Genomic DNA, 24,653 nt, shown 5'->3' with positions numbered 1-24,653 from the left:
TTTCGACAAGAAAACTTGTCGGACGAAGGAAAGTCCCCTCACCCGGACATGACTTGCTCTGGCGGAGACGACTCTTCTTATTGAAACGTTGATTCCGGACTGCGACTCCGCATGTTGGTGTATGCTTGATTGAAAGCACGATGCTTGTCGTCACCCAGATTCGAAAGGAAGCATCTATCTCATTTAGCCTGCTGCACGAAGACTGGCGGCATTGCTGTTGTCATTGCGCCCAGCAACAGTTATACCGATATGCACAGCGGCGATCAGGAAAGACAGGTACAACGAGCGCCAAGAGGCCTTGAGTGAAGCGATCGCTCTCAAGAAAAACGAATACCATGAGGAAAGAAAATTCCTTGAGTGTGAGTTTCAACTTTAAATTGTACTCTACTAAACTCGCGGATATTTACAGTATGTTTTTTGCATCTTCAAAGGAACTCCGCAGATCTTCTTTCTTTAATTCTTAGGTATTCCTTTATAAGGGCGAAGGACACTGGCGTACTGATGATCTTCTTGATGAACACGCAGATTTCTATATACTTGCGTTATTCTTGTAGTTCGGCAAAAAGTTGACTTATGACGTGTTGTGCTTAGAAGACAGTAACTAAGGTCATGGCGCATTTTTCAGTGCGTGCACGTGTACGAAATTTTTCACGTGCGAGAAAAAAAAAACGCTAGAATTGGTACCGATTTTTGGCATTGTGTGGGTACGAACCATAGTTGAGACGGTTCATCGTCATCATCTTTGCATCTGGCGAAGAAGAAGACAAATCGTATGCGGTCTTTCGCCTTGTCGCGTTCTGTGAGTAAGATATTTCATTCTCACGTAAAACCACTTCTGAGTTCCGTTTCGCTACGATAACCCTGTAGATTCGTCGTGAACTTGCAGCCAGCCATAATAGCTACCTTGTTGCTTCGACGAGGCGAGCACTTACATATCACCACATCTGGCAGCAATGGCCGACGAGCGGAAGCAAGAGGCCAAGGGTCACAAAACGCCCAAAGGCTTCTTCCGCCTCTCCGGTTTGTGGAACTACCTCGCGCCCAACCCACCAAATAAGCCCAAGGCGAAGGAACCTAAACTATACCGCTATTCTCCACGCGAAAGCAGCGATTCCGTGAGCGCCATCACATCCTCGAAAAAGAGAGAGCATAGCGGCTGCGACGAGCGCTACAGGTATTCGGACGGTCCACCCTCACCGCCTGCAGCTGTGGAGTCGCCAACGAAGATGAAGGCAGACCAGCGTTACAGGCTTTCCGACGAGCTACGGCCACCGCTGGCCGCGCTTAAGTCTCCGAGGAAGAAGAAGGGGGGACATCGCTACAGGTACTCCGACGATGTACTCTCTCCACCCGTCGCTGCTGGTGTGCTGTCGGAGTTATCTCTTGCCGAAGGGACAAAAGCAGCGGGAACGTCGGCGAAAAAGCACAACATCAGAACTGGGAGAAAAGCTACCGAAAGGGCGGCCGTGGAGTCGAAGCCCGCAGCCTACCGCATGACGGGCGTGAACCGACACCAACGAGCCACCCAGCAGCCGAATGTCGTGGGGGCTGTCAAAGATCTCCTGTCTCCGATAAACTTGTCTCTACACAAGTCGGCCTCTCAGCAGTTCAGCACTTGCACAAATATGACCGGCATCGTCTCTCCACCCGTCAAGCGTTGCCGAGAGCGCCAATACAACAAGCATGCGCGGCAAGTAAGGGCTCCAAGTATGGCCAGAGGAAACATTCGTTTCCCCCAGATGCTGCCGATTTACCAGGCTGCTCAGCAGCATCGTGAGCAGCAGCGACAACAGCAAAAGGTACCGGTGGCCACCGAAGTCACGTGGGACAGCGCGTGGTGGGCCACGTTCGTGCTGATTGTTCTGGTCGGAGTCATAGGGACGGTGACACTCATCGTGGTCCTGTACGACAGCGAACCGTTCAGCACCACAGACATCGGCACAGGAACCAATGAGTTCTACTGGCAGAACCTTTACGCGTCTAATTCAGTGGCGAAATTCACGCTGACCGCCCCATCGACGCCCAAAGCTATATTGGAAACGTTGCCTAGCACTCACGTCTGCGTGTATAGCGTATCCGCAGAGGGTCGCAGAGAACAGCCCGATGCATCGCCTTACGTTGTCGACACGTTACCGCTCGACTCTTGCAACTTGGTCGTCTACTGTTGCGCCAGCCTGAGCGACCAGTACGCTCCCAAGCCGCAAGCGGCTGAGGAGGACAACTTCGAGCGTCTGTGGAACATGACAGCGGCAGTCCGGCCCTGGCAGCAGATCAAGGTTCTCATCGGCAACGGCGTCGACCAGCTAGATCGATTCAAGCTTCTGCTGGAAAATGACGCAGTTGCTGCGAAGCTCGCGCAGAACACGGCCGCCTGGTGCAAGGGACAGGGATACTCGGGCGTGTACCTTCAGTGGCCGCGTGGAGGCGTATTCACGTGGAACGCGATTGTTGCTTCACTCACCAAGCTGCAAAAGCTCTTCCAGAAGCATTTGCTCACTGTGGGCACGGTGGTGTCCCAGCCTGTCGACTACGGAGTTGGTGATTACCTTTACGGCCTTGCCAATGTGCTGGGAGACGCTTCTATACTTCTGCGGCCGCCCTCTTACGCTAGAAGTAACTTCTACCCTAAGACATTCAGGTGGGTTGCAACAAGACCTTACAATATAACAGGCAATTTTAGCGGAGCGTCGCTTATGCTTCGCTCCTATCACATTTCATCCTATGAGGCATTGCAGGGAACTGCGTAATTTCGCCTGTTTAACAGGCGTATCTGTAAGAAACGTTAGCGAATCACAGTCAATTTTTGTGGCAAACGATAAAGAACCAAATCTGGAAGCACCCTCACGCTCCTCTCAAACGGCTCTACACGCAGCGAAGCAAGGACAACGTGCTACGTGCGTTCCGCTATTCGTATGATTGTGGCTCATTTTGGGTGTGTGAAAAGGGAAGTTAACCCTAAGTTATACTTGAACTTGTCCTACGGGCACTACTGTACAGTTGAGGTATTTTGTAGATTAAGAAATCGATGCTCCGCCAGAGCAAAGGTACAACCATCACGCAAATCCGAGCGTCAGTCTATTTGCAAGCTCAACAGGAGTAACTGGTGCGGCTGTTGAAAGCCAGACGACAGGGGGATTACAGGTCATCAACTCGAGGGATGAGTCGACAGTTCAACAACTCAGCGAGTGCCGCGGACTTCCAGCGCCCCCTACTCATCTCTGATAAGAGCATTGCGCACACAAGCATACGCGCATAAATTGTTAGGACGCCCTGGTCTGGGCGGAGCAGACCTAGGCGCTGCTACAACTAACTAATGTGAATGTCAACTGTTGACCATCACGTACGCTGAGCTTGTGTTCTGGATGCGCTATGGGGCGATAGTAGTTCAGAAGTTAGGATACGTTGCTTACTCGAGAAGGAAATGATAACTAACGTGCAGTTCAATGTCTCAACAACAACTGGAGGAGTAAACTAAAGGGAACGAAGGGAAACACAGGGAAGGCGGGAGATGGAAATTCAAGACGATGAGCAAAACGATAACAAGGTAAAAGCGGGAGCCAACGTTAAACTCCTGATTTCTCCCCTGACTTTCGTTTCAATATTGGGATACCTGCGGCACCAAAAGACATAGATGACAGAATTGTTCATCTCTACATCTTAAATTCAGGAACTTACTGAACTTTACATATATATATATATATATATATATATATATATATATATATATATATATATATATATATATATATATATATATATAAATGCAGCAATAACAGCACGCGCTCAATGTTCAATCATTGCGAAGTGTTAGTGTACGTACGACTTTCGAAAAACTATATATATATATATTTTTTTCGAGAGTCGTACGTACACTAACACTTCGCAATGATTTAACATTGAGCGCGTGCTGTTATTGCTGGAATCAGATGGGTGGTGCTCTCAATAACAAAGCTATTAGCAGTTCACATAGCATGTGATCACTCGAGTAACCAATTCTGTCGAGACTGGATGCACGTGGGCTATCACACAGTGAAGCTCTCACTGCGACTAGACGTACTCGAAAACGTTATATGCGTCTTTTCACAGTATCCGGAAAAAGGAATAGATTATTCACTGAATAAATATATATACTCAGTGAATAGGTGCCTTGGTGTGAGTGATGGGCTGGCAAAGCTTGGAGCTTGTGTTTTAAATTGTGTTTAATTGAAAGCAGTTTTAAAATCATAACGTTTCTGGATGAATTAAAAGCTACGCAAATAATTACTGAACATTACTTTTTCGCCCTATGTTTATGTGTTATACGATGTTCGTAATAAGCTATTCCTGCGTCCTCGGCAAACTAAGCAGAACATCTTATTTGTATTTGGTAAAAATATGCGGCATGTGTTATTGCTGATGTGTAGCCGTAGTATAATATGTATGGGTTACGTATGCGACTGCTCCGGAGCGTTGCAGGGTGCTTTTCCAAGGGCTCAGAATTTCTCTCGCCTTGCTCTAAAAACTAGAACTGCCACTGAGTTCGAATTTAATTAAAATGAAGCCAGCATTGTTGGCAATGTGCATGGGAACTTAAATATGGGCATGAATTACAGTCTCTGTAAAAAAAAATTTCAAGTGCTCTGAAGAGTTATCCAGACGTTATCCGTCGTGTTTCTCATGTTTCGAGAGAATTATATGTCACACCGAGTTAAAGCTCGTTGTGACGCATAGGGATAAAAAGGGGTATGTTTGGTCTAAGATGTGTCGAAACTTCGATGTTCTTGGGTTAATTATGAGCTTTCTAAATTGTTCCTGAACTCTAGTTTTATCCCTTATTTTACATATTAATCGAGCGCCGGCGGTGTCCTCGGCGAAATAAACAAGCCACCTTGCTTACATTTTGTAGAATTAGGTAGGTTATGGGTGATTAGTAAAGGTAAGCTCAAAGTTTGAGCGTTTATTACGGGCTTTGCAGTCAATTATTTATGCGAGCACTTTAGAGCGTTGCGTGTTTTAACACCTGCGTAAAATTAAGATACCTGTATTGGAACAACTATAGCAGCCTCCGAGATCATATTTGATGAAAATGGGGGAAAACTTCTAGCTGATATGCATGAGAAGTTACATATGTGTGGTTGAAGCACATCTTTCATTCAAATTTTTCTAAACATGTGCCAAAACAGATTTATGTGGTAAATGCTTCAAAGGGCTGAGTCATATGCAGGCAGCATTTCAAAATGTGTGGCTCAACTATTGGCGACTAAAATGTTCGATGCAACCAACTCAAAGAAAGAGCTTGGGCTGTGGTAAAATTTAACTGTTATTCTACAAGGTCGAACACACCTGCAGTTATGCATGTCACTCTCATGATGAGCGCGAGACCGCAGGTACGGTTATCTGCTGCGGCGGTGTTCCGTTGCGTACAACATGCATAAAAACTCGCGTAATGTAGTAATCCGTAGGTGCACTTAAAGGGCCCCTGAAACGATTCGGACAAATTTTGTAGACGCGTAGGGTACAGCTTAAGTAGATCATTCGCACCACAATTTAAGTGAAGCGTTACGTATTAATGGAGCTACAAGCGATTAGAAGTTACCCTTCTCCCCAGCCATGCTTTTCCTCCTCAACTCGTTCGCCGAGCGAGCGGAACTAAGCTCCGCCTTCACTGGTCCTGCGTCACGATGCGACGTCGCATCGTCCACTTCCGGTTGTTTTGAAGCCCGCCCCCATCCGCGCGAAACCTCTCCGCTAGCCGCTTGGCTGTCGACCCCAAGCGAGAGCTGTCGAAGCAGCGTGCGTTGCGAGCATTCTGTCGTAGCGCCGAACGTGTCTGGTATTCCGTTAGCCAGAGGCAAGCTGGTCATATCGGCAAATGACTGGAGGCATAAACTCAAGCTGATGAAGGAACTTTGGCGCAGACGTACGTGAGCGGCCTGATCGGTCTGCATGGTCCAGACACTTGTTGGCGCAGCGCTTAACCAGCCAAACAAAGCTCTAATATTGCTCTAACCAAGTGTAAAACATTTTAAACATTTATAAAAACAACGTGTTGATGATTACACTCCTGCGAAAAATACGCACCGGCAGCAAAAAAGAATACGCTTCGTTGCTGCTACTGTATATGGTTGAGCTCTATGCCACCAGGTGGCTGCACCGTGCAGACCATTCACCTTTGCCCTTCTGCTCATCTCGGCTCATCCCGTTATGGCCCAGTCAAGCTGCCAGACCCTGTCCCCTTGCGCTTACGTTTGCGCTAATACGGGACTCGCGAAACGCTAGTGCGTTAGTAATCTTCCGGTGTAAAGTGACGGCCACAAACGTGCAAAATCCTGGCGCCAATCGGATAGCGGCAGTCTGATGCGCAGCAGCCAGTTCGCTCGTACGCTGCCCTGCAGAGGGACACGATGTCGCAGCTTGACATATTGCCAGTCGCTACGTTTGCAGTCCACAAGGCAACAAAGTCGAATCATAGTGCTCGCGAAAAGACTGAGACCAACTCTGACCGCGGAGCTCTCGTCAAAATGGAGTACGTTGTAACCAAGGAGGATATATCCTCCTTGGTTGTAACACAAGCAGACGACACTTGCTGTGTGCCGGAAGCGCTTAAGTGTACTGAAAAATTGTTCTTGTGCATTCTCTTTATGTTACTTTCTCTTTATAAAAACAAATTAACTAACATTCCAACTATTATGAAGATCATTTGTTTACCATAAAGTTGGAAAAATTATCGATCACGCGCCCTGGTCAGCCAATCGGATAGCTCACCCCACTGACGTCATACGGGTTATTTCGATCATATGGGTAGGGGCGGCTTAAAATTCCGCCGAGCAGTGCGCTGCGATCGGCAGCGATGTGCATTTTTAAAACCTTATAATAACTTACACGCTTTACGCAGAGCACTTAGATGTGTCAATTAATGATCAGAAGGACCTACTCTAACGACTCAGTACGTTTGTAGAAAATCGTCAAAAGCGTTTCAGGGTCCCTTTAACAAGAACCACAGGTGATCAAAATACATACGTAGCCCTCCGCTATGACTTCTTTTATATAGCGCATGTCTTACTTTCGTACATTAAACTCTACAATTAGGAATCTAAACATGTAATGTAAACTGTAAACATGTAAACTGACGTTCCACTGCAGCTACTACACGGGTCAGCGACTAAAAGCGCTGGCGTCGATTGCAAGTTCACTGAAGTCGGCGACAAGTCAGCGGAGCCTCTGCCTCATGGTGCCAGCCAACGCTCTCGCCTTCCTCGTAAACGACACACAGAGCCCTTTCTTGGACGTCCTTGAAGACGAGGCTTCTAAAGGACCTGCGCCACCAAGCAAAACCTCGCCTTCGGGCCAGAGGTCGTACTTCGAGGCGTGCGCCGCGACTGCCAAGATGAACAATGTACGGGTGCTCCCCTACCACGTTCTCGCCAAAGGACACGGCTTGTGGCTCTCGTACACAACGCGCTTGCGCCTCAGTGAGTCGTCGTTCGTTTGCCTATTGAGTCAAAGTTTCCTAAGCAAACCTTCCTGGAATTTTCTGAACGTGGCTGCCGCTGCTGCTGCTGCACAAGCTGCACATGCTGCACATGCTGCACATGCTTGCACAAGCTGCACATGCTGCACATGCTGCACATGCTGCACATGCTGCAGCAGCAGCAGTAGCCGCCGCCGAATAGTTCACACACAGGAAAGCACTCAGACTATGAAACGACTAATACGTAGCCCCATCTGTGCTAACCTTACAGATACGCCGGAGGCCGGCTCTGTTCTCTACGGAATTACACAGTAAAACAACAAGCGGTACCTAAATAGGGGCAACAAATCTAAGCATTCAAGCATAATTTGTTTATTAAAGCGATTCTTTCGTGGTGTGACGCGTCTGCTCGCCGCGCTTGGTCGCCTTCTTGACGAGTAAGATACGCCGATGCTTATAAGGCTGCGCAATAGCAAACTCGGGTAGATCCCGGGAATGGCTTTGATGAGAGGTGGACTATTCCAGGAGACAGTGTAATCCGTGGTCACGTAGATCACGTGAGTTGCTTGGGGGCGAGGGGGGGGGGGGGTTGCGTCTTGCTGGTTTGCCGGCAGGCACGTAATTGCTATGCTGCAAAACTCGTTGCAGCAAGTAACAGTTCTTTAGTATTTATTTACCTGCTACACTAAAACTTCGCTTCACATAGATTCGGCAATGTGCTCTGAATTTGTGCGGTGGCACAAATTCAGAGCTTATGTGCGGTGGCACGCAGTGGGCCCATCGCCACTGAAATCGCGGGCGTCTCAGTCCCACAGGGGGGGGGGGGGGGGGGTAATCGTGGTGGTGGTGATGATGATAATGATGTTGATGATGATAACGGACGACCTTATTATTATTTAAAGTACAAGAACAAAGAAAGACATGGATATTTTAACGGGATCGGAGGTACCAGAGTAAACAGCTATCAGGAGGCCTCCTCTTATTAGTGGGCACATAACTTTTAAGCAGTGGTTTATACTGGTACAGAAAAAAAAATCGCAACAATTTGTCGTAAAGAAAGACATGAAATACATGAAGCATGGATGCATTGGTTTCTTCTTTGGATCATATCCTTGGCTCTTCCTTTCTCGAGCGGAGTGTGCTACACTAATACATTGAATTGAATTAAAATTATTCTGCAACAGAGTTGCGAGGATAACCAGGCGAAAACGCTGCACGCTCCTTGAGGGTAACCTGGCCACCTCATACACAGGGCAGCTTCGTAGCGTTTTTTTCATTTCATTTCATTCATTTGTTGTTTGAGACATACAGCTGTCTCAGGTGCTACAGCAAAAGGCAGTATTCTTGCCTGACGGAAAGCACCCATGTTACATAACACTGTTAAAAAGAAATTAGAATTTGAGAAAAATTCATACAAAAGACAAAAGCCACGGTCAGATTACATAAACACATGATCGCGGAAAGATTTCATGCAGCTTTTTGAAACAGGTATGACAGCGATGAAACAAAGAAGAAGGTTAACCTGTCGCGGCGTTTCATTCCGATGCTACGACGTTTCTGGCAAGTTCCCAGTAATTAGCAGTGTTCACTTCAAAACATCGTGTCACTAATTCTCGTGTTCATGACGTGCGCATGCATCCATTCGTTATCCCACATCCATCTTTATTGATCAGTCTCGACTCATTTCCCTAGCTACAGTCGACTGGGTCGTCATCTATGTGTGAAAGCTAATGGTGGCCTTGTTACTTTTCTAATTATAGCAGACCGCGTTCACTAATATATTTGTCCGCATGGTGAGTTTATAATCTTGACTTCCTGCGTTTGGCATTTCATTTAGGCACCAAAAGTTAGGTGTGAAAGCTATTTGTAAGCACTCCGTGGATCAACGACACAATTCTATCATGAGCATTGCATGCTTGTTGTAGTGAAACTTGAGATTTATGGATATGTAGCCCTTTATTAGGCACCGTGTGCCACGGCGAAATATTTCTGCCGAGTCCCAGCACTTCACGTTTGAAACATATTTCATTGTGTGATTTATTTAATTTTTTAGAGGGAGCTTTTTTGATCATTTGCGCATATTTTGCAGGCGGCTTCCTTGATGAAGCCAAGAATCGTGGTTTCAGCTGTGCAGGGATCTGGAACTCCGAGATGGACGACTTCGCCAACCTATGCGACAGTGGCCACTACCCGCTTGTAATGGCAGCGGCCCATGAATTTTTTACAGCACCCAAGTAGCCCATGCCATAGAGAGTGTGTTCGACGTGGCCGCGTGCATCCCACGCCAGCATTTCCGAAATGGAACATGTCATGGCTGCAGGCGATAAGCTTTGACGTTCTGGTTGTCTTATTTGTTTGTTTACGTATAGTCAAGCAATCATCTTGCTCCCTGTATTTTTTTTCATTCATTCATTTATTTGTCCAAATTTCTTTATACAGGGTGAAATTGCAGGTCAATCTAAGCACGCAGTGCTTGTAAAATGACCAGGCAGTTGGTGAAACAACATATTAAATTCATATTACCAGAATGAATACATTCTCTAGCATATATACACTGAACACCGTCCAATGCAGTAAAACAAAAAAAGAAAAAAAATAACAAGCATTTTGAGTTCCTGTTTTTTCGTTTCATTACACAATGTTGTCAACAACAACATCAAAGTCAAAACAAAGTCAAAACATCAAAGCGATACATAAGTACACCAGTCACTTACAGGACTACAACTCAATTCTTCAAACTGATGAATTCACAATTATACACAGGTATCGAAGCAAGAACATAAACAAAAGTTGAAAACAAAGCCGGTAAACAATTCCGCATGAGTCAACTGGCTTTACCTACTAAATGTTTGTTGAGCTTGCACACCATTTTCTGATCGCTTTATTCATTTTTCGTTTCGTGTTTAGTGTACATAATTCATCACTCAATTGATTAAATACTGAAGGGACATAGTAGTTCCGGGTTCTTTTTCCATAGTGAGTGTAGACACGTGGTTTCACGTACCTCTCAGTTTGTCGCAATGTCACGTTCTTTTTACGGCAACCTTGAATTCTTTGCTGAAGTAGTGATTCTTCAAAACTACATAATTAAATAGTTCTGTCACTGGTAGTATACCCAGGGCTTGGTATTTTTCCCTTGTATCTGCGCTATCTAACGCTGTACCGTAGGTTATGCTCTTGACTATCCTGCGAATTACGCGATTAATTTCTTGTTTTTTGTTTTCAGAGCAAGTGCCGTATAATGTAATGCCATACATAAGTAAAGACTCAGCTAGCGCCTTAAATACAGTAAGCTTTACCTTAAATGGAGCTCTGCCTCGAAGGTGATACATCATGGCAGCAATTGATCTTAGCTTTTTACATACTTGTTTAACGTGACTATTCCAATTAAGACATTGATCGAAATGCACACCTAAATACTTTACAGTTGATTCGAGTGGCAAAGGTAGGCAACGGCATGAATTACAGTCTGATGAATGCAAAAAAATCCTTCTATTAATTGTGATAGCTTTGTGGGGATTCTTAAAACAAATAAGCTTTGTTTTTCCTTTATTTATGTAAATATAATTTTCCTGAAACCAATCACATAATTTAACAACATCACTTTGTAGTTGTTGGAACCCTGTATCAATGTTGGCAACATCTATAGTAATCGCAGTGTCGTCTGCATACTGAAACATTTTAGAATGTAATGGTAGAAGGCTGAGGTCTGTAACATAAATGTTAAAAAGCAGGGGTCCTAATGTACTACCCTGAGGTACTCCATAGTTTAGTGACTCCAAACTGCTATATTTATCTCCCAACCTAACACACTGAAATCTGTCAGCAAAATAACTTGAAAAAAACTTAATGTAGTGTCCCCGAAAACCCAGGTATTGCAACTTTTTTATCATAATGTTATGGTCTATGGTATCGAAAGCTTTTGTTAGATCTAAAAATAAAGCCAGGACCACTCTGTTATTTTCTATCGAACTGTTGATGTAATCGGATAGCTCATCTAGCAAGGAAGTTGTATTTTTATTCTGTGTGAAGCCAAATTGCGCATTATTGGTCAGTGAAAATCGATCACAGAACGACAGCAGCACGGATGCTACATGCTTTTCCATTATGTGGGCAAGCGCTGAAAGGATAGAAACCGGTCTGTAATTTCCGCAGTCATTCTTTTTTCCGTTTTTGTATATTGGCCTAACAACGGAGATTTTCATTCCTTTCGGTATATCTCCAGTTTGAAATATTCCGTTTAGTATTTTTAATAATACGTCCTTTAGTTCCTTAAAATTACTACGGAGGTCTCGATTACGAATCTTATCAAAACCCGGTGGCTTCCATTCCTTCAAACCCTTGATGATATTCCATAATTCGAATTCAGATATTTCTGGCAGAAAAGCTGTGTTTGCGCATGTGCGTTTAGGTTTGTATTCGGTGTGCCCATCGCGACTTGTTGCTCTTAGTTTTTCCGCCGCATGCAAGAACGTGTCATTGAACTTATCACACATTACTTTCGTGTCTACTGTGGGGAAGTTCTTTTTTATCACTTCTTCAACGCATGCGTGTTTCGATCGGCCCATCAGGTCGTTTACCAATGCCCACGTTTTCTTTACATCGTTTTTATTTAACGAGAATTCTCGTGACAGGTATCTTCGTTTCGCAAGTCGTAATTTTGCTGTCACTAGATTTCTTAGTGAACAGTATTCTGCTCTTTTCGTAACATCGTGCGGTTCTTTCTTGCTTTTCTGCCATGCTTTGTCCTTAAGGTAGCACAATTCTATGATATCTGGCGTGATCCATTTACTGTCCGGCTTTCTCTTCTTCACCTTTACTATTTTAGTGGAACCTTCGTAAATCCTATTGAATGTTTCAATAAGACTACTGTACATGGTTAAGTGATCAAGCGGTAAGAGTGCACTCCAGTTAGTATTTTTGATGTTTGTGTCAACCTGTGCATTATCGATAATAGTTCTTGTAACCAAAGGCTTTTCTTTCGTTATTGGTTGTTCAGACATAATTGCTAACATGACAAAATAATGGTCAGCCAGTTTGTGCTTAACGACTCCGGATGTATACCGCTGGTTGGTTAATCGAAGGATAATGTGGTCAATGCACGATTTGGAAATTTTTGAGCCCAAGAATTCCTCTCTTGTGTAGTCGTTTATTGCGTTGTATAACCCATGTTCGGCTAGCAAATTAAGGTAATCAGTTACAGTTCTTTGAGACTCTTGGAAGATATCTATATTTATGTCGCCTAAGATCAGGTGTTTCTCGTTCATATACTTATTTAGTAAAAGCTGCAGTTCCTCGATATATTTGTGTGTATTCAAGTTTGGCGGCCGATAGATAATACACAAAGTGTACGTAGTGTCCACTTTACTAATCGACAAGTTCAGCAGCTCGGCATTATCAAATTTTACGTCAATACTGTATGACAACCAGCTATCTTTCACAAACACCAAAACACCTCCACCTTTCCTATTTTCCCGACATACGGCATATTGCGAGTAGCCTCTGAGGCAATACAAACTTAACCTTTCCGCTGTAATGTTGATTTCAGACAGCGCAATGACATCCAGATCAGGCATTGTTTGCAAATACGCACACAAGTGATCCCAATTTTTCTGCAGGCTACGAATGTTCACGTGTAGCACTTTTAGCTCTTCATGCAGTATTTCTTCCCTTAATGTTTCAAGGATGTGCTTATCCCATTCGCTGAAGGATTCAAATGACCCCATTAGTTTATTTTTGCAAGATCAGCCACGCTATTGACACTAATTACATTAGAGCCTTCTTCCTTCCTGACCAACACCTTGCCGTTCTTTGTCCAGACAAATTTGTACCCTTTCTCTTTCGCCAGCTGTCGAGTCTGCCAAAATAAGTGTCCATGCATTTTGGTCAGATTATCATTCAGGAATATTTTCTCAGCCCTGAGAGTGTTCTTTTTGGATATCCAGAGATCTTTGGTTGCTTGGTCGGTGAATCTGACAATAATTGGAGTGATTTTGCCTTGACGCGGTTTCAACCTGTGCGCTGCTTCCAAGGAATGCCGTTCTGGCGCTGGAATGTCAAGTTTATTGCTAAGGTTCACCAAGACCTGGAATAGGTCTTCCTTTGGTGATTCGGGAATGCCATGAATCTCAATATTTTTCCGGCGCGAGTACAGCTCTGCAATTTCAATGCTATCTCTTATGCGAGCAACTTCAGCATCCTTTTCAGTCAGCCGTTTTTCAAGTTCCTCAGTTTTTGCCTTTAGTTTACAAATCTCAGTTTCCTGGGAGCCGATTTTGGCAAGAAGTTCATCATACTTTTTTGACAGCAGTTCCATGAAGCTCTCTATTGATTTCGTCGTTACGTTTTGCTTGTCGACTTTCTTATCAACACTATCTAACTTGCACAAAACTTTGGCTAATTTCTGATCCAAGCTTTCAACTTTTTGAGCCGGAGCACTTGGCTGCTGAGGCTCCTTGCCGCTTTCGGGGTTTTTTTCTCTTGCATTGCTGCTCTCTGAATCCGAAGATTCAGTTTCCTCATCTGCACATGACTGGCATTTCCAGATGTCAATGTCACCTTGTTTCATACCTTGAAATCTTTTTTTCTGAATGCCTGAGCACTTGCCCAGATGGTAACAATGTTTACAGCGAAAACACAACAAAAACTGCTCTTTGCCAAGCTTCTTCTGGCATGCAAAACACTCTCGTTCCGCCATAACTTCTTCGAAAGGGCTAGAACACTACAATACTAAATTATTTCAACACGGCAGTCAGTCCAGTGGAGCATGAAGTTCAGGCAAGCGTGTCTCATTGAGGCACAATTTTCTTACCTATAACAAAGAAAACACGGTCAGAGCTCGGTCGCTGCTCCACCGGACTGCAGGGCGTTCTTCTTCTGAGCGTCCTTTTGTAGCCCGTAGAACCCGTGGTTTGTGACGTCAGCGCCGCCCCCTTTCGCGGCGTTATCGTCCCCTTGTCATCCACGCTTGCTTGGCCCGATCCCTGCGCAGATATCTGCCGCAGGCCTAGCACATCGACGCTTCCATGGTCATCGGGCGATGCGGCGGTTCCACGGCTCGGAGCTATAACAAAGAAAACACGGTCAGAGCTCGGTCGCTGCTCCACCGGACTGCGGGGCGTTCTTCTTCTGAGCGTCCTTTTGTAGCCCGTAGAACCCGTGGTTTGTGACGTCAGCGCCGCCCCCTTTCGCGGCGTTATCGTCCCGTTGTCATCCACGCTTGCTTGGCCCGATCCCTGCGCAGATATCTGCCGCAGGCCTAGCACATCGACGCTTCCATGGTCATCGGGCGATGCGGCGGTTCCACGGCTCGGAGCTATAACAAAGAAAACACGGTCAGAGCTCGGTCGCTGCTCCACCGGACTGCTATCGCGTGATTTACGAAACTGCAAGACCCTTGTGAACTTCTTTAATAGAAATATTGTTGCACCTGAATTTACTAATTGTATTTCCTTTTTTCTTTTTACCATAGGATATGTGCTTCTTTGAAGACATTATACCTTATAAATCGGAGTGGATTATAGATCGGAAAAAGAAACGAATTACCTTTCGCCGCATCCGTTTGGCGGCCACCAACTCTTTGATATTTCAACTGACGTTGCAGAAGTCTATAAATACTCCAATTAAAACGTTGCAGCTGTTCTTATTTGTTTCATACTGATTTCAAACTCCCACTTTCTGTTCTTTCTTTCTCTGAATGTACCATATATGGCATGCAGCATATAAGGGGAAATACTAACTACAACTTGTTCATTAGAATGTCAAGCCCCAATTTTCCTGTCTAATTAACGCACGATGTATGTAGAGAAGCTATCTTGTCATTTCAATCGCTTTAGGTATGGCTCACTCGGTCAGGAAAGCGCTTAATGGCATTGCGCTAAAAGCCATTACGCTAAAGCGCCATGTATACGCACTAGCGTTGATGTTTGTAGCGTGAGGATTTTGGATGTCAATGACAGCTCAACCCAAAAGCGACCCTTCATTTGTCCATTTTGCCTGCTGCGTCTTCGCTATGGCGGTGCACTTGCAGAGTGCTTACGCCTCGCGTTCATTCGCCGTGCGCTTTGCACGCTTATAATCGCGACTACTGCATCATGCAATGGACAACGTCCCATCGACAGTGTTGAACAAGTACATGTTTATTGAACACTTCGTAGAAGTTTGTTACACCGCGAATCTTGCTAGTAATAAATAATGAATGAGGAAGAGGTACGTTTTCCTCTCAATTTCGAAGTTCATTGTGCTCATTGCGCGTTCTGTGCAAGACAAAGCTCTATGTCACAGCAACACGCTTCTGCATTTTCGCAGACGCTGTAGTCCTAATTGGTATTTCCTTTGATTCACAAGAGGCAGTTGCTATTTTTTTTGTATGCGACAGTACTGTTAGCAGGATTATTGCAATGACGCTGGTGAAACATGAAAGTGCGTAAACTTTGCCTAACTGAAACATGCTTATCAACATCATTGCCATTATCCACTTTCTCACTGACTAGCTTTTCTTGATGCTTCTATTTGACGAATAATCAAACAGTGGGCGTCGCTTGCACTCTTTAACTTTATGGACTTCAGGTATGTGGGAAAGGCTAATCATCATCGCTATTTTCGTTTTCGGGTTAGCTCAATTCCTCTTCCCTTCACTTATCGGTGCAGAAGCATTGTAGTATACAAGGCGTCAACTTCAAAAAGCTTCGAAGGGGAAAGTAGCTGTGCTTTTTTGGTTTGTAGCACGCATACTGGCGTCACGTACAGTATGCTCGCATTTACATCACACTCCAGCAATGTCAAGCTGCCAGCATACATTTCTAAAAGCGCCCGCCCGTGTTTGTGTGCAGCGATGGTAAAATGGTCCAGATGAACTGCTACCGTAGTGCGCTCTATGAAAGCTTCATGCTGTATACAATGCCACCGATAGAGATCGTCCTGAGCAACAGTGCCGCGTTCCCAATACTGGTTCAGAAAGTCTGATGCTGGAAAATCTCGTTTTTTTTTTTTTTTTGTGTGTGTGTGTGTGTGTGTGTGTGTGTGTGTGTGTGTGTGTGTGTGTGTGTGTGTGTGTGTGTGTGTGTGTGTGTGTGTGTGTGTGTGTGCGCTTGTGTGCGTGTGCTTAAATATGGGTAGGACATTAGGCAAAATAAGAACAAGAGCTTCATGGCGCAACCCAAGCCCTGTTTCAAAAGGGTCTCGTAGCAACCATCTATCCATCCGCGCTTGAAACGTTGAAGTCCTCAGCCGTGCACTTACTAGGAAACCAAATTCTAAGTTTGTGCGAATTGAAAGCTTCAGCCGATACACATGATCAGCGCTCACTCTTGTGACTATTCGCACAACGCACTCTTCATTGTTAAATGCTAATGCAGAGATTGGCTTGACAAATGCGACGGATGCGAAAGACACCGCAGATACGTCGGCATCTGTGGACACTGAAACTTTCAGGGTTTTCCGAAGAGGACGTTTGGCTAGCATGCACATAGTCCGTTTACACGAAGTAGTCTTGTCTCCCGCTCTTGTGTAATCCCTGGAGGTTTGAAAGATCTGCGCACTTTTCTGGCGAGCCGGAACATAGACTGCTATCTCAAGCGGTTCTTCGGTCACGGGTCCGTCGTTCTGGGTTCCGCTGGTCCCGCGTCGCTGGACCTAGTCTCGACGTTTTCACTAGTTCGGGCCGGAGTGCTCGTGCTGGGTTTCTTGTCCTCCTCGTCTGGCGAGGATGCCATCTGTTCGCGAATCCAGTCGAGGAAGTACGGCACCTCAGTGTAGACTCCGGGTTTTCCGGCGCGGGCGCACCCTTCACCCCAGGATACGACGCCGACGAGCACAGCCCGGCCATCAACGTACTGCACTGCGGGTCCTCCCGAGTCTCCCTGCATTGACCATAAAAGCGTTGCTAAGAGTGGGGAGAATCTCCTGCCGCGAATATCGTAACTGGTTCAAACAAGGCGCGCACATAAAATAGTTTGCGTCAGATAAGACGCCATCAGCAGCAGGCGCTCCAAGATTGAGTCTCTCTCGGTGATGGGCCGAGGTCAGTGGTCCTCAACTTCTCTGTAACGTGCCGAGAACAGAGGCGTTCCTTTCAGTCACGGTGTTCACATTTGCCCACTCCGCTTCTTTTTGCCAATTCTGTCCCGTAGTGTCAAGAGAGAAACCCGCGGAAACTGAGATGCATGTCATTTGGTCCCTCTGCTTACACAGTGCTACTTCAGTTCACTGCACACTGCAGAGCCTTGCTGCATATAATTTTTCTAAAGATAATACCAGGCTTGACAGGATGTTCGACGTGCCGCGTCCCATCAGCAATGGTGAATTGTGTTGTTTTTTTTCCTTCCTTGTTACGACTGCAGCCAGTGATTAACTTGTACACGTGGCCACGATCGGTGATTCAAATCCTTTCTTGAAGAAGTGCAACATTACTGACTGTACACTAAGCCGAAGTTTATCTACTCTGTAACTACGACGACTTATTAGAATACACAGAAAAGATATTCCTAACGTTTTTGCTTTCTTTCAAGAGAGTCTGCAGCACCTTGGCATAAAATTATGTGACTGAGTCATTTAGTTACAGTGCCTGGAGAATTCGTGACTGGAGAAGGCATTCTTAGCCACATATGCCGCTAGCCAAACAAAGAACGCAGAGGTATGCGCATACAGTATGTTGCGTTATGGCACGTTGTATTTTTGCGGAGCTCTCCTAACTATTCGCTTATCTACCAATAACGCCGATTCGAGGCAGTTTTTACGTTGCTGGAGGCTCTGTTTTATGAGCGTATAATGTCTGACTGAGTACGCGGTATGTATGCGCATGGCGTGTTATATCTGCATATTGGCATTTGATTTATTTTTCCGAATGGACCAACACCATGATGCTATTGCACACAGTGTACATATCTGCCTAGCTATATAGCACTCTGCGTTTCGGCTGTGCAAGCTACCTGCCAACTGCGTTATAGAAAAGATACCTTCTTGGACAATTGTAAATGTATTCAGCCCGCCGTATTCTCGATAGTAGCCCTGAGTTAACACACGTGCCAAAATTGATCAGCTTCGTAAACCCACCTGGCAAGAGTCCTTTCCGCCGCGCCTCTCACCGGCGCAGAACATGCTGTCGTAGTGGATGTTGCCGCCGAGGAAGAGCGACCAAAAGGAGAAGTAGCGGTAGTAGCATGTGCCGTCGCCGACCGTCGGTACGGACACTGCCTGCAGCACGTCCGAGGTGTAGCCGCCTGCAAGGTGCCAACGATACCGACACCATCAGTATGTCGTTGAGAGAAGCAGGAGAACGGCCCGCTAGTCTATAGGACAGCTCTCTTCCAAACGCACATGGAGGACACTTCTCCGAACATGGAATAACAAATCAGTGAAACTTCCCATTCAATACATTTCTCCCTTTTACCTTTACTGTTTCGAGCATCCCCAGATGCTAGATATAAGAGAACGGCACCGTAATCTATCCTATGATGTTTAAAAAAACGGTTCTTTTTTTTTCTCCCTCTCTTTCTTCGCAACTCCTTGCAGGGCCGCAAACAGGTAACTCACGTCTATTTAACTTATATGACTTTCCTATCTCTCTTTCTCCCTCACTCTGAACATGTAACATCTATCGTCCTTGTCAATAAGCTCATTATCTTTTATACACTTTCTGTATAGTTAAGGCGTCTATATTCAACGCTGCTTTTGAACACTCGAGGTAGAGAAAAGCGCGGCTCTTCGACAGACGTAAGTAACTGCGGTTCAAAAGCGCTACCATGCGATACTTAAGCTATAATTTCCTTTCCGGGTGCTTTTACCACTCGTATATTTAGAACGTTTCTCCGCTCAGCGCGCCACTACGACTCAGAAATGGATGGCAGCGCCGCCTCTCGACTGATGCGTTCACTGCTCTTTGGTGACGCTCATGCACGGTGATCCATGTGCGAAATTTTTGTTATCGCCTGCGGCGTCTACTCTATTGCACTGGAGCTAAGTGGTGTTTCTCAAGCAACTGTCCATCGTAGGATTCATCGATGTGGGCTAGTTAAAAGCAATGTCTTATGGCCGAAACAGCGCATTGCCTCACTCGATGGAGTCGAGGAAAAATTTAATCGGGGTCCGTTCGTGCGTGTATACACGTGGGTCAGCCTCTACTAATTCACTGGAATCGAGAGTTGCTCATCTAACTGATCACCACAACCTCCCTTGTGGGCTTTATTACAACGCAGGACGTCAGTCTAGGAGTGGGGCATCGAGTGGATCTGGGCTTGTGAATGCGTCCGTGCGCCATTCGTTGTTCACGCGAGTCTCTCAGATGCATCACTGATAGCATGCTTCGTCTTCTATATTTTACTTTTTAGGTTCCTGCCGCAATACGCCGATCGTATACTTTTGTTTCTGAGATGGTCTCACCTTCTCTCGTTGTTCCCCAGCCAGCGATGACGATGTCGCCTTTGATCTTGTATCCCTTGGGAGGAAGGCACACGGTGCCGATGTAGCCCTCTGAGCCCTCAATGTCGACGGGCGATTCAAGCTTGAGAAGGCCGATGTCGTTCCGAAACGTCCTAAAACGGAATCCTTTATGGGCAAACCTTTCGAGTCCCTGAAACGACACCCAATTTAAGTGTCTAAAGAGGGCAAAAACGTATATCTGGTGCTACAAACCACTTTTTGCCGCATAAGCATATTCAGACTTTCGAAACACTGTCCGACGAGCTGACAGTTCCATTCCTTCCTCTGAATAGCTCATATAGCATGACGGGGAAAGAAAAAAAAAATGACGCAGATGCCGCTTACCTGTCTCACTTGCTTCTGGGCATTGTCGAGGCTGAGCTTGTGGACACCCGCATAGATGCGATAGTCGCCAGCATCCCTACTGCAGAAAAAAAAGGTCATTGTCAGCAAAATACTCGACTCTTTACTGTCAAGTGCTTAGTCCACTGTGGTTGACTAATTTAATAAATTGCTTTGATCGCGTTTTCATTTCTCTGTAAATTGATTTATTATTTTTTTATAAGAATTCCTTGCACGTGCTAGTATTGTCCTCTTCCGGCCTACACATGCCCTTACAGACTATATTTCTTGAATCATGGTGATCAAGCTTTATTAGAATTGTGTGTGTGTGGGGGGGGGGAGGGGGGGGGGGTCGATTCATCGGCCTACTAGGGGTAATGGGGCTGCGAAAACAAGAAATTTCGAAAGGCCGGCTATCGAGGTATGCTCCCCGCACGGTTACGCAGTGCGGAGGATGGCCAATACCGTAGCAAAGAGGTACAGTGCTCGTAGGACATTTTCGGCTTCCGCTGAGAGACAAATCCACCCCTTGAAGCTGGCCACTTGGCCCGGTGCTCTCGTCGGAAGGCACCGCGCTTAGGGCACTCGCTCATTAAGTGCCTGATCATGAAGGGGACTGGCGTGTTGCGCTCTGCGGTTGCTGCTCCGCTGAGTTATTCTGGAAGAATACAGGCACTAGAATGGTTGTATTGTATCGGTGTCACTCTCTAGGAGTGGACGTGCCTTCTCAGCACAAAAGAAAAAGCAAAAATAGATCTAAAGAGGGCATAATAGGCTTTTTCTTCTGCTGTCCGAGCCATGAAAAATTCAGTGGTACATTTATTTTTTGATTAGCTATTTACATAGGTTCTCTTTATACGCCTTGGTGTTGGTGTGTGATAACGCCTTTTCTTCCTAGAAATTGAGATGTGCGTTGCTTCTAACCTCGCCACGTCGTTGCCCCTTTTCATCCCCCTAGTTATGTTCAAAGTTCGAGATGTGCTCAGTGGCGCTTGGGCTACGGGCCTGCGTGGAAATGGCTAGTCTAGTACGTGAGTGGAAGGAAATCGGAAGTACTCACTTTCTTAGGCAATGCGCTGCTGTCAGCACCCAGCGAGGAGCTATGAGAGCTCCACCGCACAGGTGCCGCCTACCCAACCGCAGAGAAACCTGCGGCAAAAAAAAGCAGGTGAGATAAGATGCTGCCATACACCGAGTTGGAAAACAGAATAAGAAAAAAATGCAGCAGAACTTTCGCATTAATGCTTTAACAGTGGGCCTTGTATATCTTGGGAGATGGGCTAAATGAGGCGTCACATTTTTTTTTCAGCGATCAACGCTTTCAAACGTTTTAAAAAGTTAGAAAGTTTAGAGTGGCAGTAAAGCAATTTCGGTACACTGGTCCGAGCGTCTAACATCACAACTTTGGTTGAAACGACGAAATTAACGTCATGATGGAGATTATCTTTGACAGGTTGCGTCTGCTACAGTGTCTTCCGCCGGAAAGCCTTTTAAACAACGCTTTTTGAACAAGTCAATTATTGTTGTGGTTTCAACAGAGAGTGCGACAGTAGATAAGTGATGCTTAGTTATAACCTGAGTGTGTAGTCTACGTTGATATGCCAACTATCCAGCCGATAAACTATATGCGTTGGTAAGGCAAGCATTACCTGAAGATAGATTTCAAGTTATAAAATGTTACCAATCAGATGGCATTTGATGTCTTAGGGGAAAGAGAGCCACTTCAATTGCAATCTAGTATTTCTTTAAAGTAAATGTTAGTACTAAGGCCTGAGCGCTCACTTTTTCGCTGATACACCTATTGTTGACCACACACATTGTTGGGTCCACCAGTTATGCCGAGATATAGTTATTCGTTCAATATTCGATATTTTTTGGCAGCCAATATACTGGTGTGTGTTAGCTGGGAGAATCGAAGAGCAGCGACATCTGCGGACTTCGCTTTGTCACTCGACTGTGGTGCGTTCCGCGTCCTTTGTGGTCCCTCCCAGTAACTATAACGTTTCTGAGAACTCTCTGATCGACAACATACCTGCCACGGGAATTCCCTGTAGAGTGCTTCCCGTCCTCCAACGATCCTTTCTGAGGCCGTTTGCAGCAAATGGAGGTTACTGTGGCTGACGCCACATTCTTCGCCCCCTTGACAGAAAAGCGAAAATACGCGAAGATCATACATCGCCCTGTGTACTCTTGTATTGATTGATTGATTGATTGATTGATTGATTGATTGATTGATTGATTGATTGATTGATTGATTGATTGATTGATTGATTGATTGATTGATTGATTGATTGATTGATTGATGGGCAACTTTCACCGACGGTCTACTGTCCACGTAATTCTTGTACAAATCCATTTATTTACCGCGATATCTAACACGTATGAGTTGTTCGAGTCGACATACATATCGAACCTAAGTAGGTTAGCTCAACATACACACGACACAAGTGCGTAATTATTCAGCACTCCGGAGAAATAACTGCTTCCAGTACCATCAACAGGCAACTAATCGATGCTGCACGTACCTTAACTCTTTCTATTATTGTGCTTTCGACAGGCACAGATCTCGCACGCGAAATTATCTAGGAGAAATTGACAAGTGGGACCGCGTAGCCAAGTGGTAATATACAATACCCAGTTGTCATGGTTCCCTCAATAGCAAAGATTAAGGGGCAAATGATCATTGGTCGCCCTTTAGTAACTGTAATACGTTGTTTTTGTTAATGACGCCAATAATTGCTGTGAACATGGTCAAAATTGCAAGTTAGGTTGTCGAGGTAAATCTAGAAATGGAGGACGATATTTGCTTTTTTTTTCTCACCTGCCAAATAAAACAGAACCACGAACGTCGATACCGCTAGTATCTTGTCACAAGAAAGCGCCATGTCACGTCAATGGGTGCTGCTGCTGTTCTGGTAGGCGGCCCCCGGCGAAGAGGTGAGGTACCCTGGGCCAATCCCTTAAATAAGCGAGACCGTCTCTCTCAATAAGGTCGCATGAATAAACGATCCCGGGCCACTGTTACGGGGGCACGTCGTACCACTGCAAACCAAGCCGACGGCGACAGGTGCACCCGTACGCACCCGCGCATCTGGAACACGCCGTTACTTAATAGCCCGGCGCGCAGTCTTCGCAACCTTGGGCCGATTTCTGTCACAGGAAGGCCCCGGCCGTTGCACGCCTCGTTTTGTTGCTGTTTACCGCGACGGGACAACCGGCGACGAGAATCAATGTGACTTTCTGGAAACACTGTACGATCTCTATACGGTACACGGCATGGGATACACGTGTGACCGACAATATTTATAAGCCTCGCAGCGTTCGAATTTTCTCGTTTATGAGCGCTGTTTTGGGACGCAGTCGTATTTCAGCGGCACGTCACGTGATACACACATGCCCGATATGTCGTAGACAACGTGCGTCAAGAGCTTTGCAACTTACAGAAGTGGAGCTTGACGATGCGCTGAGGATTAACGAAACTTTTGCCAAACCTTTAAGGTGGTGGGCCACATTAGAAAGTCAATTTACTCGTTTCGGATCGGAATGGCCAACAGCATCTACATGCGATAACTGTAGGTGCGAGGAAACAGTCTCTACACCTTCTTTGTGAGTATCCCCGCCTCAGTGCGTCCAGAAAATAACTTGAAAGAGCGTTAGATAGTCTTGACAAACGCCCTTTGTCAGAGGAAAGGGTGCTGGAACTGGTCTTAGAGACAGACTGTAGCAGTGTCGTATTCTTTCATTTTCCACCTTTTCTTTTGCTCTTCTTTCCTTTTTTTGTAATACGTCTTTTCCATTGTCTTTTATTCCCCTTACTCCCTTTCCCCAGCACAGGGTAGCCAGCCGCTCTGAGAACTGGCTAACCTTCCTGTCTTTCCGTCTATTCCTACTTCCTCCTCCTCCTCAATGTTTTTTTCACAAATTATGTAAAATTTTTGTTTTTTTTTACATTTTATATAGGCTCAAACATTCAGCAACATGCTGAAGAAAATTACTTCCCTATCGTCAATAGTTCGGGAGTTGCAGTGAGTTTTCCAACTCATAGACTCGTCTTGCGAAACCGAAAATCACTACTATTTCTTGTATATAAATATTGTTTTAAATACTGCTTTTTCATTTTATGTTGTCGCCAAGCAGCCACACGAACAAAAGGAGACTCTAGTGCATCTTATGGCAGCTCCATCTGGGAATCTGGTGCATCTTATGCCTCTGCGTAATTTTAACATCTTTCTCATGTCTTGAAGATTTGTTTACGTTTTTTCTCAAAAGAATATTTTGCCCCACCTAATATTACGCAACCATTGATAACTTTGTTTTGAATGAACATATTGATATGAAATTTTGAACAATCATTCTCCAGAATGAGATGTGTGCAACTAACTGGTACAAAGGAAATTGACGCAGTGTTCTTGCATTTACAGCTCATTTTGCACGCAAGTTCGAT

At 45.4% G+C, this 24,653-nt stretch overlaps 2 protein-coding genes across 2 annotated transcripts; one reads left to right on the top strand and one right to left on the bottom strand.

Moving 5' to 3' along the window:
- Positions 1-757: 757 nt before the first annotated feature.
- LOC135915451 (uncharacterized) lies at positions 758-9,751 on the top strand. The gene is made up of 3 exons (XM_065448529.1): positions 758-2,638; positions 7,123-7,451; positions 9,540-9,751. Exons 1-3 carry the CDS (start codon positions 954-956, stop codon positions 9,686-9,688), a joined length of 2,163 nt encoding a protein of 720 aa, XP_065304601.1. The 5' UTR covers positions 758-953; the 3' UTR covers positions 9,689-9,751.
- A 7,276-nt stretch (positions 9,752-17,027) lies between these two features.
- LOC139059559 (trypsin-1-like) lies at positions 17,028-23,140 on the bottom strand. Its single transcript, XM_070537990.1, has 7 exons — positions 23,031-23,140; positions 22,242-22,348; positions 21,270-21,358; positions 20,213-20,291; positions 19,829-20,018; positions 18,503-18,669; positions 17,028-17,310 (listed from the first exon to the last, which is right to left on the bottom strand). The coding sequence occupies exons 1-7, from the start codon at positions 23,092-23,094 to the stop codon at positions 17,038-17,040; spliced, it is 969 nt and encodes a 322-aa protein (XP_070394091.1). The 5' UTR covers positions 23,095-23,140; the 3' UTR covers positions 17,028-17,037.
- Positions 23,141-24,653: the final 1,513 nt, after the last annotated feature.

The sequence above is a fragment of the Dermacentor albipictus genome, chromosome 4 (genome assembly GCF_038994185.2).
Source record: "Dermacentor albipictus isolate Rhodes 1998 colony chromosome 4, USDA_Dalb.pri_finalv2, whole genome shotgun sequence".
Lineage (NCBI taxonomy): Eukaryota > Metazoa > Arthropoda > Arachnida > Ixodida > Ixodidae > Dermacentor > Dermacentor albipictus.
Note: the sequence above shows the minus strand (reverse complement) of the source record. Positions and strands in the feature narration are given on the sequence as shown.